General features: G+C 36.3%; 1 protein-coding gene and 1 pseudogene across 1 annotated transcript; both read right to left on the bottom strand.

Moving 5' to 3' along the window:
* Positions 1 to 1,463: 1,463 nt before the first annotated feature.
* On the bottom strand, positions 1,464 to 1,823 carry LOC18109970 (berberine bridge enzyme-like 24). The gene has a single exon (XM_006388210.3). The coding sequence runs from the start codon at positions 1,821 to 1,823 to the stop codon at positions 1,464 to 1,466; it is 360 nt and encodes a 119-aa protein (XP_006388272.3).
* A 6,603-nt stretch (positions 1,824 to 8,426) lies between these two features.
* Positions 8,427 to 10,267, bottom strand: LOC18103513 (tetrahydroberberine oxidase-like; annotated as a pseudogene).
* Between the last annotated feature and the right edge of the window lie 6,324 nt (positions 10,268 to 16,591).

Here is a 16,591-nt window from a genome sequence, read left to right as displayed (position 1 = left end):
TTTTATATAAGCTAATTCGATAATATAATACATTACTATCGGCTTGTCGTTCTTCTGAAATAGTCATTCTCTACGTACCATGTGTATAGCTGTCTTAAGACTCAGTTGTTGTTCAGTTTTGCTTGTCCAGTGTTTAAAAAATATACAAGGGAGTATTCGGATTAACCCATATATGCCGGCCGACCATTAATTTTTCAAGAATGAGGATACTTAAAAGTGGCATGGTTATTAAAACCTGGCCGAGTAGATTGACATAGATAACACGTCTGATTCGAGTTTGATTTTAATTTGAAACAAAAAAATTGACCTAGCTAAACTCGACCTGGTTAAATCTAGTTGGGTTGACACTAAAAATATATTTAACGATATTATTTTTATAAAAAAATTTATTGATGCAGGCAGACTCAATAACCAAGTGACACAAGCTTTTTTTTGTTTTTGTTATACCTTTGTCCAGGTTTGATGACTATAATCAGTAGTGTTCTATTTGCTCCACCTTTGTTGAAGGATGGATATAAGGTAAACTGGACGTGAGGGAGGGTGCCTATGTAAACACAAGATGCCCATTGTTAATTCTTTTTGTTTGTTGCTGTTGATTTTGCATAGTTGCCCATAATGTTTGTGATTTTGTTTGGAATATTTTGATAAGAATTCTATTTTTGTGGGGATTTAGTGGATGTTTTTCTAGGTACTTGAATGACATGTTATATCAATGATCTACGTTGTTTACTGAAAATTTTTAAACAAGAGCTTGGAAGCTTTTATTCTTCTGTACAGCCTGGAGTGTATGACTAAATCCAGAATAATGTTGTTTTCCAAAAAAATACTGCAAATTTTGATTTTTTGTTTTAGCTTGATCCTTCACCGTCTCTCTTCTTGGTTGAAGTCCTATAATCACCAGTTTGTTTTAGCTCGTTGTGATGTCTCAAAAGTATTAAAATCTTTAACTAATTAGACATATAGCGAAGTGTCCTAGATAGTGAAAATATGAATTCACCTCACAGGAAATTTACAATTTCTTTTAATATCTTCAAAAATGTCTTAATGTCAACACTTCGAAAGCAATTACAATGCATAAAATCTGATTAGTTTCTTTCTAAGTCATATATATCAATTTCTCAAACAAGGATCACAAGAAATCTACTCTAGATCATCCCAGTAGATCTTAAAACAAACAGAGGTGCCTATCTCCTAGCTGAATGATTTTGAGAGTGCACCTCCCATCTCGGCCAGGTACATTTAGAATAATTTAATAAGTTTTAACATACTTCTTTAATCACCAGGTTTACATCGTGAGATAAATTTTACCAATTATTAATTCAATATAAATGATGAATTGCAATTATTAATTCAATATAAATGATGAATTGTTTTTAGAAAAACTTTTATTAATGTGTCATCCATAAAAAAAAGGTAAAAATTGTTGCCAATTTAAGCTCAATCCATTGGATCAAATCTTCAAATCAAGATGAAAAAGGTGGGATACTCTGTTCATTTCTAATGAAATTGGTAGGATCAACTGCAGACTTCACAGTTGCTAACTTTTCAAAATTATAATATCTCGGACCCCAAATCTTAGCTTGTTGACATGTGTCACCTTGAACCTTATTTACTCCTATGTCAAGATCCATGTAGTTGATATATGCTTCTCGAGGATTTTGTGAAACATAAGGAGTTGTATAATTGTAAAGCTCTCTAATCCAATCTATATGCCTTTTGGATGCCTCTTCACCATTTTGCCTCCAAATTGACAGGTAGTTAATTTTGATTATGTTACCAGCTCTATGTGGAAATGGAGCGGCAGATTCTGGAATCTCATCCATTTTTTCTCCGTAAAGAGTCAAGATCAATCTCAACGTCTTGGCTGTTGAAACTCAAATTTAATTTCTAATTTTTCTAAAGAATAGAGAAACTGGTCTAACAGTTAGGAATCAATCGATTGGTTAAGAAATGGTCGGCTGGTTCAGTCAATAAAATACAATTCCTATTCAAATTGGGATTTCATTATATTAATTTCATTTCTTGATTGTCTAGGACTTAATACCTATAAAAGGGCTTGTAACATTATAAAGAAGCATAAAAGGAGAGAAAATAACTGAGAGAGCTTAGAGCAAAACACTTAATAAAAATATACCTTCATCTCAATCTTCTTCTTGTTCTTAAGTTTTTGACTTTACATTATTGATTTTGATCTTCTACCACACCCATTCTTCTTCTAACATTGACTTCTTCCATTAAGAACCTTTCCCACATCCCTTCCTATGTAGTTTTCAGGCATTGATGACTTGGTGAAATCGAATTTTGATTTGAAATATGTTGATGAAAAAGGAGTTTTGACAAGTTAGACATCCAATGATGTATTTTTTGAAAATCCTGCAATGTAGAGGATGGACTCAATCCAACTCATTTCAATGCAGTCTTGTTTAACTAAACCAAGCTCAGGTAAGCTTTTTTGAATAAGAGGAATAAGTGTATCAACCCAACCAAGCTATAAGTAAGGGAATGAAGCTGCTACTATTTTTTTTCCTACTTGAGTAGAATTAACTTATTTGTCTACAAATATTGGCAGGATGATTCCAGTAGGAAGCTTGCTTCCGATGAATTTCCACCGATTGTTAAGCTTGGTTGCATTGTGTTCCAAGGTTCTTTCAATGTTGAAGACTATCACTACAGGGGAAACTTCACCCTGTTAGAATATAAAATAAATCATATCTTAAGACCTCACCTAACAGCTTAAGTTATTGGGTTGAGATGATTCTTTAACATGGTATTAGAGCCTTGATGACCAAGCGATCACGAGTTCGAATCTCATCATTCCCATTTATTTGATAAAAATTAAGCACAAGGTGGTTGTTGTGACCCATTTTTGGGTCCTCCCACAAAAATAAAATATATAGCCAGAAGAAATTAGAAAAATAATAAGAGGTGGGAGCGCTCAGAAAGAATCAGAAAAAAATTGATTAAAGAGTTTCAGAAACGCAAGGAGTGAAATTTTACAGTATATATTTGACTGAGGAGAGCCCCGTTGGAAGAGAAAATTTAATTTAAAGAGAAAAGGGCCAAAATTGGATGTTTATGGACTCATTTGGAGGTTTATTTGAATTTATAGAGGTTTTGATTGCAAGGAAAATTGATTTTTAAGTCAATTTAGGCTTTAATTGGAAGAAATTAAAGTTCTGGGGTCCAATTATAATTTTTGAGAGTTGATTTGGTTAAATCAAGGGCTTAATTGCATAAATATTGAAGTTTAAGGGCCAATTAGGGACTTAATTGAAGAAATCTGAAACCAAGGACCAAATTGGAAAAGGCGCGCAAGTATAGGGGCTGCAATTAACAAAATCCGGGGGCCAAATTGAAGAAATTGAAAGTTTAATGGCCAATTAGGGATGAAATTGCATAAATCCGAGACCAAGGACCATATTGCAAAAGGCGCGTAACTTTGGGGCCGAAGGTGAAGTTATGTCGGGACTAAATTGCATCAAATCAAAAGTTTTAGGGTCAATTAGGGAATAATATTGAACGAAACTGAAAGTCGGAGGACTAAATTGAAAATTGGCAAAGAAATCCCTATCTTTATCAAAACGGCGCTGTTTTGCATTTAAGAAAGGGGCAGGAACCAGGCGACGCGTCACCCGGTACTGTTCATTTTCTTCCCCACCAAGCTGCCCGAGTGGCCGACTTCCAAGCGTGTTTTCTGCCTCGTTTGGCCCCCAAATCTGACAAAGCATGCACCAAAATGTCCAGCTGGAACCCCTTTATCCCGGGGAGTGGTCCGGTCGGGTCAAAAAGGTTTGGAACGGCTCCGTTTTTTGGCCCAAATCGTGCACCTCGGGCAGTCTGCAAATTTGGCAGTTCGAGGTGCACACTTTGAACCAACGGTTTGAATTACTCAAGTCGAATCAAGGGCTGGGACGTTTTTCCCATTGAAGACAAGATTACCCTCTTTCCGGCCCTATAAATAGGATTAATTTTCATGCTCAAACGGTTGGAGGGAGGGAGCTCGAATTTGGCACAAAATAAGCTTTTCCTGCCCGGTTTTCCTGCAACCAGCCTTCTTTTTCCTCTTTTCTCTCCGCCGGCCGCCAGCTCCAACCCCCCCTGGGCTTTTGATTTTTTTCTTCCCCACAACAGCTGACCGAAACTCCCAGCCTCTCACCCCACATAAACCAGCGCCGTCCTTCCCTCTTTTGCCTGGCCAAAGACAAACCAGAGCACTCATCATCTTCCTCTCCTCTCTCCCAGCCGGTTTGATTTTCTTCCACCCCTCAGCAGCCAGGAACAAGGGACAGCCCCCTCTCTTGCAAAGCCAAACCGGGGCAGCCCCCTCCCTGTCCTCTCATTCTCTTCCAGCAACCCCAAAGAAACACTGTCCCCTCTCCCTCCCATCAATACAAAGCCAGCGACAGATCTTCCCTCACTAATCAGTCTCTCAGCCAAGACCCTCTCCTCAAACAGATCTTCACCTCAGCTCCTCCTTCACCGCAGCTTCAACAGCCCCAGCAACGCCTCCCACGGCCTCCTCAGCAGCGACAGCCTCCACAGGAGCAAGCCTCCGCCTTCCAGCTTCTTCACCGGCCAACAGCCGTCCTCCTTCCTCCAGCGACGCCCAGCAGCAACCGGAGTAGCAGCTCCGTCCTCAGTCACGCCAACAGCTCCAGCCGAGAGCTTTCCTTCTCCTCTGCAGGAATCTGCTCCTTCTTCGTCCAGCCGGGACTAGTGCACGCCAGCAGGACAACGCCTCCTCCACGCCAGGTAAACTTTCCTTCCCCCTCATCTTATTTTTTTGTCACCTGCGTTTCCTTTTGCATGCAGAACATTCGTTCTGCATGCAGGAGGATGGGGGGAAAATAATTCCCCCCCGTTGGTTTCTGGTGCAGGGCCAGACTCGTTCTGGCCCAGTTAGTTTTGTTGCTGGGCCAGGCTGATCCTGGCCCAGCTCTGCCTTCTGGGTCGGGTCTGGCCCAGAAGAGAAATACCAGATTTTTGTTGGGCCAAGATCGGCCCAACACATTTTGGGGCTGAGTCCGGCCCAGTTCGTTGGGCCGGCCCAGCCCAGCCCAATTATATATTATATGTTGTGTATATTATATTGTGTTTCGTATTATTTATATCTAGATATATATAGAAAAATTAATTAATTTCTTTGAAAATTATTTCAAAAAATATGTGATTTTCTGTAAGTTTATTACTGTATTTTGATCAATATCGGTTTGTATTTTTATACTGTAAAGATACAAATCCGGTATTAAAGTACCCGGTTTTCGTCAAGACATAAAAAAACAAAAAAAAAATGTTTTGTTTTCATGCATACGGCCTAGTCTCTCCAATATATATATAAATATTATAACATCATATTTTCACACAACAAAGGAAATTTCAAAACAATATATGTATTAGCATGCATTTTGGCTTTAATAACCAGTTTATTCAAGCCATGAGAACTAGGCCAATATTTCAAAAATTCTAAAAAATCTTTTTGTATTCTTTTAGTATTTGGGATTACGAATTTATACGTAAAACGTATTCCTAATATTAAAAATATGGTTTTTTACATAGACGTTAGAACGGCTACGTTTTACCCGATAAGATAAGGACCTCCTTATTGAGGAGGACTTTTCTTGAACCATAGACGGACCAACAACTAGGAAACACAACGAGACCTTGAATTTTATCAGACAAATAAACAATGCAGCTTACCTTAGGTAGGGCGTATTTGGGGTGCTAATACCTTCCCTTTACGCAACCAGTCCCCGTACCCAATCTCTGAGACCAGTTAGGGTTCCTAGTGACCAAAATACTAGGTGGCGACTCCCATTCCATTTTCTACCAACAAAAGACAATATTTTCTTGTCTCCCCACATTTGCCAGATAGATACACTACACACTTTCTAGATTTTAAAAGTGGAATACTCGCCGCGACGCCGCGCACCCGCGACAGTGGTGTAGGTCTGTGCAAGTTTCTAGCCCAAAGAGTTTTCACTTAAGGGGGTGTGTTAGAATATAATATAAATTATATATTGAAACCTCACCTAACAACTTAAATTATTGGGTTGAAATGGTTCTGTAACATAACCAAGTTTATTTTCCATGCTAAAACCACTCCGAAGATGTTTTCACCAGCGAATTGAATGGCCCAAAATGTCTTCTCCCATTGATGCTCTATTAAGGATTCTGCTTTGAATATCAATCAATTTAGCATCTAACACATATTTGTTGCAAGGCCAAATTCACGCGAGATCATGCTGAATCCTCCTCCACTAATATGCCCACCCAAAAGTTGTCATCTAGCTTAGTCCTTACTTGATCATCTACATGCACATAGCCAATGCTCTAAAAACCCTTCAAGTGAGTAGCACTGCTTTCTTCCATTTCATGCCTCTTGTGGAGTCATGTCATTCAATTCTTTTGTAAGACACCTATTTGACAAGTAAACAACACAATCTACAGCTTCATCCCAAAACTTCTTTGGCATTTTCTTGGTTTTGAGCATCCTTTTTGCCATATTTAGGATGCTTCTATTCTTTCTCTTTACCACGCCATTTTTTTTTTGGGATATAGGCACTGTTAGGAGTCTTTCTATAACATAATCTTCACAAAACTCATTAGAACAAAATTCACCCCCTGTTTGTCCTAAGTGATTTTATAGAATAACCACTTTTTTTTTCAACTAATGCCTTCTTAAAGCTATTAAACATATTAGACTTTTCTTGTAAGTATAAAGATGTTTTCTTCTAATGTAATCATCAATAAAAAGTAGAAAATACAAATTTTCATCCAATGAGCATGGTTGAATAGGACCACATACGTCTGTGTGTATCTCTTATAAGGGTTGGCTTGCTCTAGATGTATCATTTGGAAAGTTTTTGTAAAATTATTTGCCCACTAAACATTCTTCACTCAACTGATTTAGATGTTCAATGGATGGTAGACCCTTTAACATCTTTTTTTGCACCATCATCTTCAAGCTATCAAAGTTTACATGCCTAAGTCTCATATGTCAAAACCATGTCTCATATTCACACATGCCTTTAAACATTTAGGCACATCTGTCTTTATATTTAGCAAAAACATTTTGTTCTTTATCATGGTTACCTTTGCAATCATAGTTTCATAGGTATCAAGTAATATCAAAGTATGATCTTTCATCTTAATTTCATAACCCTTTCTCGAAAAATTATCCTAAACTCTATATGTTACTTTTTATAGTTGGGATATAATAAACATCACCAATAAATTAATGACTATCATCTTTCATTTGAATCAGAATCGTACCTTTCTCTTTGATGGAAACCTTTGAATAATTTGCAAATGTGACATTACCTTTAATTGATTCATCAAGCTCCACAAATTTATCTTTGTCTCCACACATGTGATTGCTAGCTCCATTTTCTAGACACCACATGTTTTCTTTGGTTTTCATTCGTTCATCATGGACTAGTAATATGGAAGCTTCTTGTTTCTCTTTTACTACTAGATTGACATTCTTTTCAACCATTTTGGTTGGATTCCAACAATCCCTAGCATAATGACTTATTCTTTGACAATTATAATATTTAACTTTTGTTTTTTCAAACCCATATCTCTAATTGCTACTGTTAGTGGAATCGGTCGACCAATTTGCTTCATTTGGTCAACCAATTGACCTATTGAGGTCGCCTCAGCCTCCTCTTCCAAATCTATCTCTTCCTTCTCTTTCTCTGCCTTGTCTATGCCCTCTACCTCTTTAGGTATATCCAGAGTCATTTTACTTTTCTTTTGTATAGAATTTTAAAAAGAGTGTTTGTGCACCTATGTTTTCTTGAATTTTGTTGACTTTTTTTTTATGGGCTTGTACTTTCCTCATGAGACCTTGAATTGTCAAAAAAATTCATATTATGTGATTTCTCTATCGCGACTATTATATAATAGAATTTCTTTTGCAGCAAGCATAAGATCTTTTCTACCACACACGATTTCTTTCATCTTCTCCTTATATTTTTTTTCATCTAATTGTTTATGGCCAACACTCTAGAAAAATAATCCGAAATATTTTATGATTCAAGTATATGCAATATTTCAAAGTCACCTCATAACTTTTATAAGCAATACTAATTCATTATATATAAAAAATTCAATTGCTATAATAAAATTGATTAGCTACCCTATAAACTCGTTCATCTTGCATGCTACTCTTGAAATTAGACCATAATTTATGTATTTTTATGATAAAACTTGCTGGTATATTTCATTAAATTCCTGACCAATACTATGTGGCTTTGTAACTCTGTTATTTTCATATTGAAACTCCTCTAAGTCCTTTTATTTTGGCTTCCTATCCATTAATTTATCCGTCTTCAGCACAATGAGCAGCAATGCTGGATGGTATCAAGTCATTAACACACACAAAATATAGAAAAAAAAATTTATATATAAAACAAAAATTGAAGTGTTCAAACAAATGATCAATGCTAATTTATTTAAAAAACAAATGACATGTGTTCTCCATTTTTATTGGACTAATATATAAAATCTCTGGCCATAAATGATCACTGACCAAACTTTTATTAATGTCTAATACAGAAGAAAATACCTTTATCAGCATCAAATCATTTTCAAATATAAAAAATCATCTGGTCGCAATGATCACGAAGAAGAGAGTGGTGGGATGCTTTGTTCATTTCTAAAGAAATTATCAGGATCAACTGCAGTCTTCACTTGTATTAACCTGTCAAAGTTATTCTTGAAATATTTCCTGCCCCAAATGCTTGCTTGTTTATAACTTGTGTTGCCTTGAATATTGTTCATCCCTACGTCAAGGTCCCTATAATTGATATATGCTTCTCGAGGGTTTTTTGAAACATAAGGAGCCGTGTAACTGTAAAGCCTTCTAATCCAAGCTATATGTCTCATTGATGCTTCCTTGCCTTGCTCATTCCAAAGCAGCAAGTATTGAATTTTGTATAAATTACCAGCTCTATGCGCAAATGGGATGCTAGATTCCGAAATCTGATCCATTTTTCCTCCATAAGGAACCAGGACCAATCTAGGCGTCTCTATACCTACTTTAAGAAACCTTTTCCATATCCCTTCGAACGCAATTTCAGGCATAGGTTTCTTGACGTAGTCAGATTTTGCTTTGAAATTTGTTATGTATTGAGGAGTCCTGTTGAGCAACACATCCAAGGAAGAATTACTAGAATATCCAGAATTGTAGAGGACAAATTCTACCCAGCTCATTTCGGTGCAATCATCTTTCACTAAGCCGAGCTCAGGGAAGTTCTCTTGCATCAATGGAAGAAGCCTATCAGCCCCACCAAGAAATAAAGAAGGGAATTCAGCTTGTATTGTTGAAATTCCTTCCTGACTAGAATTAATTTTGGTTATATATGCTGTAATGAAGAGATCTTCGGGAAGCTTATTTGCAACGTACTGCCACCGATGGATTAACTTGGTTGCATTTTCTTCCAAAGATCTTAAGACGGAGAAGAATGTCACTGTGTGTGGAACAGGAACCAACTTCAATTTCCATGCAACAACAACTCCAAAAGTATTTCCTCCACCGCCTCGAATGGCCCAAAACAAATCTTCTCCCATTGATGCTCTATCAAGAATTCTACCTTTAGCGTCGATTAATTGAGCATCAATTATGTTATCAGCAGCAAGGCCATATTTCCGCATCAGCCCTCCATACCCACCTCCACTTAAGTGCCCTCCAGCACCAACAGTAGGACAAGCACCTGCAGGAAAGGCAAGAGTTCCGCTTTTCTCAGCAATGCTATAGTAAAGCTCGCCAAGAGTTGCACCAGCTTGAACCCAAGCAGTGCTGTTTTCTACATCAACATTGATTGCTCGAAGATTGATTAGATCAATGATGACAAAAGGGAGAACAGAAACATATGAAAGACCCTCATAATCATGGCCGCCGCTGCGAATTCTAACATTCATGCCATGTTTTTGGGAACAGAAAATGGTGGCTTGAATGTGGGATACATTCATTGGTGTGACAATAACTGGAGGTTTTGGGGTTGCAGTTGTATTAAACCTGGAGTTCTGTATAGAGCCCTGCAAGACATGTAAATAGGAAGAGTTGTTTGGGGTATAAACGAGCTTGGAAAAGGAATTGGAGTCTTCAGAATAAAGGGAAAGGCATTGTAGAAAATCCTCATGAGTGTGAGCTGAAGCTGACCATAAGAAGGAAAAGAGAAGGAAACACAGAAAGGGCAACATTGTTGTAGTGCTTAGACATGTAGTCATCTCTAAAACTACTTGATTTGAGCATAGGAACTTGGTAACATACTCTCTTATTTATACTACATCTATTAAGAGAATGGTTGCTTAGGAAGAAAATCGAGGGTATTTGAGGGTGTAGTTGTAATTGTTTTTTAAAGTATTTTTTACTCGGAAATACATTAAAATAATATTTTAAAAAAATATTTTTGACATTAGCACATCAAAATGATCTTAAAACACCAAAAAAATATTAATTTGAAGTAAAGAAAAAATAAAAAATTTTAAAACTTTTTTAAAAACACTTTTAAAACAAAAAATTAAATAAATAGGATTGAAGACGTTTTGCCAAGAATTTGAACAAGTCAAGCATCTAGACACGGCTAGAAAGTTCAAATCAACAGATATCCACAAAGGCAGGTTTTTTCCCTAGCATTGAATCTGTCTGGTGGCTCAAAATTTAGGACTCGTAGATAGTTCAAATGACCACGCTTGTAAAAATAATTTTCTAAACATATGATAAACCTCTTGTGCAAGTAATTATTATTTTATCCAGAATGTTGAATGTTGAGCTTGTAGTTCTAATAAACTTATAATTTATGGTCTAATAAACTTAAATTAATTAGGGATTTTCAAGCTTTAGAAAAGTAATTTGCTTAATTTCAACCCTCCATCCGTTTTTTTTTTTTGATAATCATCGAGATCCTCCATCCGTAATACTGTCAAGTGTCCATTCTGACAAGGCTACTTTTTGAGGCAGGTTTCTGTTGACTTTGGTTGATGCATTTGTTCATATTAAAATGTCATCCAATATCCACAAAAGCAGTGCACTTTTTTATTTGAACATGGTTGCTCAAATATTAGGACTAGTCAATAGTTCAAATGACCACGTCTGTAAATATTAAAAAAATAAATGGAAAAGAAGGTGAATACACTGTTCACCTAGTCACATTGCATTCTAGATAAAAAGAATATTTTCACCTTCTTTCCCTTTTTTTTTTTCTTAAAAAAAACACTCATAGGCTAATAGAATTTTCTTTGTATTTTAAAATTGTTTGGGGACAAAATAGGTTTTGTCTTTTGGATTGCATAGTAAAATGACATTAATGTTGTTAAAAAAAAAACAAATAATTAGGATACTATAAAGGTTATTTTCATCTATTGATATCAAAGTGTACAATAATTAATTTAAGTGAATATTATCATCACGTTATATTTTTCAGTTCATTTAAGAATCAAAGTGTGAAAATCCTCTCAAACACAAATAATTCATTCAACAAAGTCTGTAATTTCCAAGCCTTACATTCACTTTCAAAAGGGTATTTATATTTCCCTAAACTAATAACTTAAAGAACTAAGGTCTGGACATGACCTAAATAAAATACAGCATAAAATAAAAACAACAAAAACTGAAATTTGAATTACACAAAGCTGCCGAAATTATTCATTAGTGCTGGAATCTGTCATTTTTTTTTTTCATGTGTTCTCTGACTTCTCCTTTACTGCCCATGACTGCCCCATCTTATCTTGTAAGGAATTTGAAAGTGATATTCACTTTGTATGAAGATGCTGCTACCAAAGTGGCTTGCTTGTCCATTATCTCTCTTGTAAAACACATGCTTTGTTGATGTATTGTGCTGGCATATTCAAAGCTTAATTGAAACCACTTTGTTTTACCAAATATTTGTTTTTTTTCTGCTGAATATCCTAGTGTTCACTGGATAAAGAATCCATAACAAATAAAAAGTTCATAAATCAAAAGAAATCAGATATTAGAACCCATTTAGTAGCTTCTAGTATGTGTTGCATTTCATTATTGGACTTCGATTGATCTACAACTTTAACCCAACATTTAACAATATGTCTAGAAACTCTAGATAAATATTTAGTATGATCCAACAGTCGGATTGCGAGTTATGTTTGATGTCGTAAAACTGGACAGTTGGAACTTTACGACAGAAACCGAATCAGATCGTTTTTTCGTTGCCCGAATCATATCAATAACCTATTTACATTTGAAAAAAAAAACTATAACTGATAATGAAGGCTTTTTTCTTTCTTTCTTTTTATCAGCACAATAAAAAGACTTGTCTACCCTTGAAATTAAAATTCTTAAACCTTGGGTCAAAGGGTACTTTTTTCATGTAGCTACTAGTTTTTTTTTTGTTTTTTTGTTATTATTGGGTTGGGCTAGGGATTATTTAGTCTTTTGATAAATAAAAAGGATTAAAAAAACATTGACATGTTTGGTTTGGTTTGTTTTTCTAAGTTGCAAGTTGTGAACTTAGGAAAAATTAATGGCAGCCTGAATGTGGGACTCATTTGTTGTTGTAACAATGACTTGAGGTTTTGGTGTAGAAGTTAAGTTAAACCTAGGATTTCTTAGAGAGAACTGCGAGACAAAAGTATAGGTGGAGTTCTCCGAGGAACTTTCTTCATGTACTCTTCTTATGAAAGCTTCATGGTACCATTCTATTCCTGAAAATTCTCATACCAAGGATTTGTTTTGCAGCTCCCAAATCCTTCATTTCAAATTGTAATGACAACTATTTATTTAACTTATTGATCTCATCGATGCTAGATCATGCAACTAGCATATCATCCATATATAGCAATAAGATAATATAGGAGTTGCCAAAATTCTTCCCATAGCAACAATGGTCTGCTTGCAGTTTCATGAACCCATTACTGCATATAAAGTTATCAAACTTCTTATACCAGAGCTTGTTTCAAGCCTTACAAACTCCTTCCCAACTTGCAAACCATGTTCTCTTTTCCTTTCAGTGAAAAAACCTCAAGCTGCTTCATGTAGATGTCTTCCTCTAAATCTCTATGAAGGAAACAATTCTTCACATCTAACTGCTCAAGATGTAAACTTCTACGGCTACAATTCCCAGTACCAATCTAATTGTTGTAAGTGTCACCATTAGAGAATATATATATATATTTAATTGATACCTTCTTTTTGTTGAATTCCTTCGTGACTAATCTCTATTTGTAATGTTTGTTGCTATCGTGTTCTTCTTTTATCCTGGACACCTATTTGTTGTGCAAAGCTTTTTTTCACGTAGGTGGTTCAGTTAGCTTCCATGTCTAATTCCCTAACAAATAATTCATCTCATCTTTCATAGCCAACTCTCATTTGCTTGATTCTTCAACTTGCATAACTTCATCATGATTTTATTTTTCACCATTATCTATCAACATGGTAGCTTTTCCTTTGAAAGAAGAAGCTTCATTCCCTTTTCACTCATACAGCCAAGTCTATAGTGCCATAATTATTCCTGATTTTTAGCTTCAGCAATAGAAATGCTATGATTTGATGCTGAGGTCATTTACAAGGTGCCAGTTTTCTAACCTCGATCCAAAACTATTGCTCCTTTAGAGCCCTTCCATATAGCTCCCATAAAATTTATGAAAAGGGACACTTTCATCAAGTTGTCCCACAGAGATCAAATTCTTCTTCAGTTCAAGTACATGTCTCACCTGTTGTAACTGCCATACAGATCCGATTGGCAGTTTTATCTCCATATCTCATTTGCCCACAATTTTCAATGGCTCTCCATCTGCTAGATACGCCACATCATATTCACCAGCAACATAATTCCGTATGATTTCTTGGTGTGGAGTAGTGTGGAAAGAGGCTCCTGAGTCTAACACCCAAGAATCAAGGGAACTATAAACCGAAAGTACTAATGCTTCATGTCCATCTTCTGTTATTGCTTAGCAGATTTATTCTCATCATCCTTCGTCATCAAGTTACAGTTCACCTAAATATGACCTGGTTTGCCACAATGCCAACATTCTACTTGTTTTCTGAATCTTGACTTGCTTCGACCTTGACGGGATTTTGGTCTAGATTTTAATCTACCATGATTTGAATATCTATCAAATCTTCTACCTCTCATCTCAAGATTCAAGGTAGAACCAAAAGCTAAAGAATCACCTGAATCTTTTTTATGTTCTTCTCTAAGAATCAAGTCTCGAATGTTATCATAGTTTAATTTAGACTTTTCGGCAGAGTTGCATAGCCTCCCAACTATTTGGAAGTGAAGCCAACAACATCAATGCTCGTAGCTCATCATCAAATTCAATTTCACCATATAACAATTGATTCGTGATAATGTTGATATTATTAAGTGTTGTGTGATGGACATTCTTTCTGTCATCTTTAAATTGAATAAATTCTTCATCAAATACACCTTGTTGTTTGCTGATAGCTTTTCATACATGTCGTACATTGCTGTCATTAGCCCCACAATACTTCTTTTTTGGATGACATTATATGCAACCTTTCTCCTTAAGGTTAATCTGACTCATTCTTCTTTATCCATATTTTCTGGCTTTCTTCCTAGCAAAGCAAGGTGAAGTTTCTTTCCGTGGAGATAATCTTCAATTTGCATTCTCCAGTATACAAAATCTCTTCCATCAATTTTTTCAATTCCAACAACTTTATTTCTGTTAGAAATAATGTTCAGGACTGCTGAGCTGGAATTTTACTCTTTCTTTAATTTTTGATTTAGTCAATTCTGTTCCTATTCTCTTGTTCTTGCTACTACTTCTCAGCTCTGTTATTTCCATTATCAATTGATCATGGCTTGAATGTAGGACCATGATCATAGGAGTTTGTTATGTATCAGCTCTATAAATTGAGCTGCAGTTATGAATAAAGTATTCAAGTTTTTCATTCATCAATCTCTTCTTAAACACAAGCATTATCCTTTGTTATTTGTGTTGTTCAGAATCACTGCAACAACGACAATTGGTATCAGAGCTTCTTGATTTAAAGGGATCTGTGTTGTAACCCATGGAGACAGAAGTAAGCTTCTCATCAATTGCTCCACCAGTGTTCAATGGTGACAATTACCAGTTTTGGGCAGTACGGATGGATTCACTAAAAGCCTCTCTGAATCGACTCTTTACATCAAGCAAAATGGTGATAACATCCTTATCATCTCACTTTACGTTGATGATTTGCTTGTAACAGGAAATAACAACAATAATGTGGAGACGTTCAAGCAAGAGATGATGAGTGTATTTGAGATGACAAAAAAAGATGGTAGCTGGAGGATGTGTATTGATAGCAGAGCAGTAAACAAAATAACTGTCAAGTATTGCTTTCCAATCCCACGATTGGACGATCTGCTGGATCAATTGGGACAAGCCAACATCTTCTCCAAACTGGATTTGCGAAGTGGTTACCATCAGATTCGTCTCAGGCCTGGAGATGAATGGAAGACGGCTTTCAAGACAAAAGAAGGGTTGTACGAATGGTTAGTGATGCCTTTTGGCCTCACCAACGCACCAAGCACGTTCATGAGGGTGATGACTCAGACGTTGAAGCCATATTTAGGCAGGTGTGTTGTTGTTTATTTTGATGACATACTTGTCTTCAGCCAGCACAGGGATGAGCATCTTCAACATCTGACACAAATCCTGCAAGTGTTACGACAAGAAAAGTTCTATGCAAATTTCAACAAATGTTCTTTTCTTCAACCAAAGACACACTTCCTGGGGTTTATTATATCACAACAAGGTGTAGAAGTTGATCCGGAGAAAGTGAGAGCAATCGTGGAGTGGCCAGAACCGCAGACATTCTTTGAAGTTAGAAGCTTCCATGGGTTAGCCACTTTTTATCGACGATTCATTCACACATTCAGCACCATTATGGCCCCAATTACAGAATGTCTAAAGGCCAAGGTTTTTAAATGGACTCCAGCAGCCAATGCAGCATTCCAGCTTATTAAACAGAAGATGACAGAGGCACCCGTTCTGAAACTTCCAGATTTCTCCCAAATTTTTGAAATTTCTTGTGATGCCTCTCAGGTGGGTATAGGAGGTGTATTAAGCCAGGCTGGACACCCCATTGCATTTTACAGTGAGAAATTAAATGACACCAGGAGGAGATACTCAGCCTATGATTTAGAGTTTTATGCTCTAATTCAGACATTGAAGCATTGGCGACCATATCTTATCCACCGTGAGTTCATTTTATTTACAGACCATGATTCATTGAAATATTTACATTCACAGAACAAGTTGAGTCCTAGACATGCTAGGTGGATTAGTTTCCTGCAACAATTCAGTTTTGTTATCAGACACAAAACTGGTCGTGAAAATAAGGTGGCTGATGCATTTAGTAGAAGATCTCATCCTTCCACTATCCTGTCAACTAACCCCTCAGGTTTTGCTTTCGTGAAGACCTCTTATTCTACAGATCCAGATTTTCAAAAGATCTGGGAATCTCTCAACAGCAAACCTTCCACTTCCATAGCAGATTATGTTATCTTGGACGAGTATTTAATTAAAGGAGGCTGTATCTGCATCCCAAAAGGATCAATGCGTGAGTTCATTATTCATGAATTACATGGTGGAGGGCTTGCAG

Source organism: Populus trichocarpa, chromosome 11 (assembly GCF_000002775.5).
Source record: "Populus trichocarpa isolate Nisqually-1 chromosome 11, P.trichocarpa_v4.1, whole genome shotgun sequence".
Classification (NCBI taxonomy): Eukaryota; Viridiplantae; Streptophyta; class Magnoliopsida; order Malpighiales; family Salicaceae; genus Populus; species Populus trichocarpa.
The sequence above is the reverse complement of the archived record's forward strand: the minus strand, read 5'-3'. Positions and strand labels throughout refer to the sequence as shown.

Coding starts and splice junctions, on each gene's coding strand:
- LOC18109970 (XM_006388210.3), bottom strand. CDS start 1,823: ATGGATGAGATTCCAGAATCTGCCGCTCCATTTCCACATAGAGCTGGT.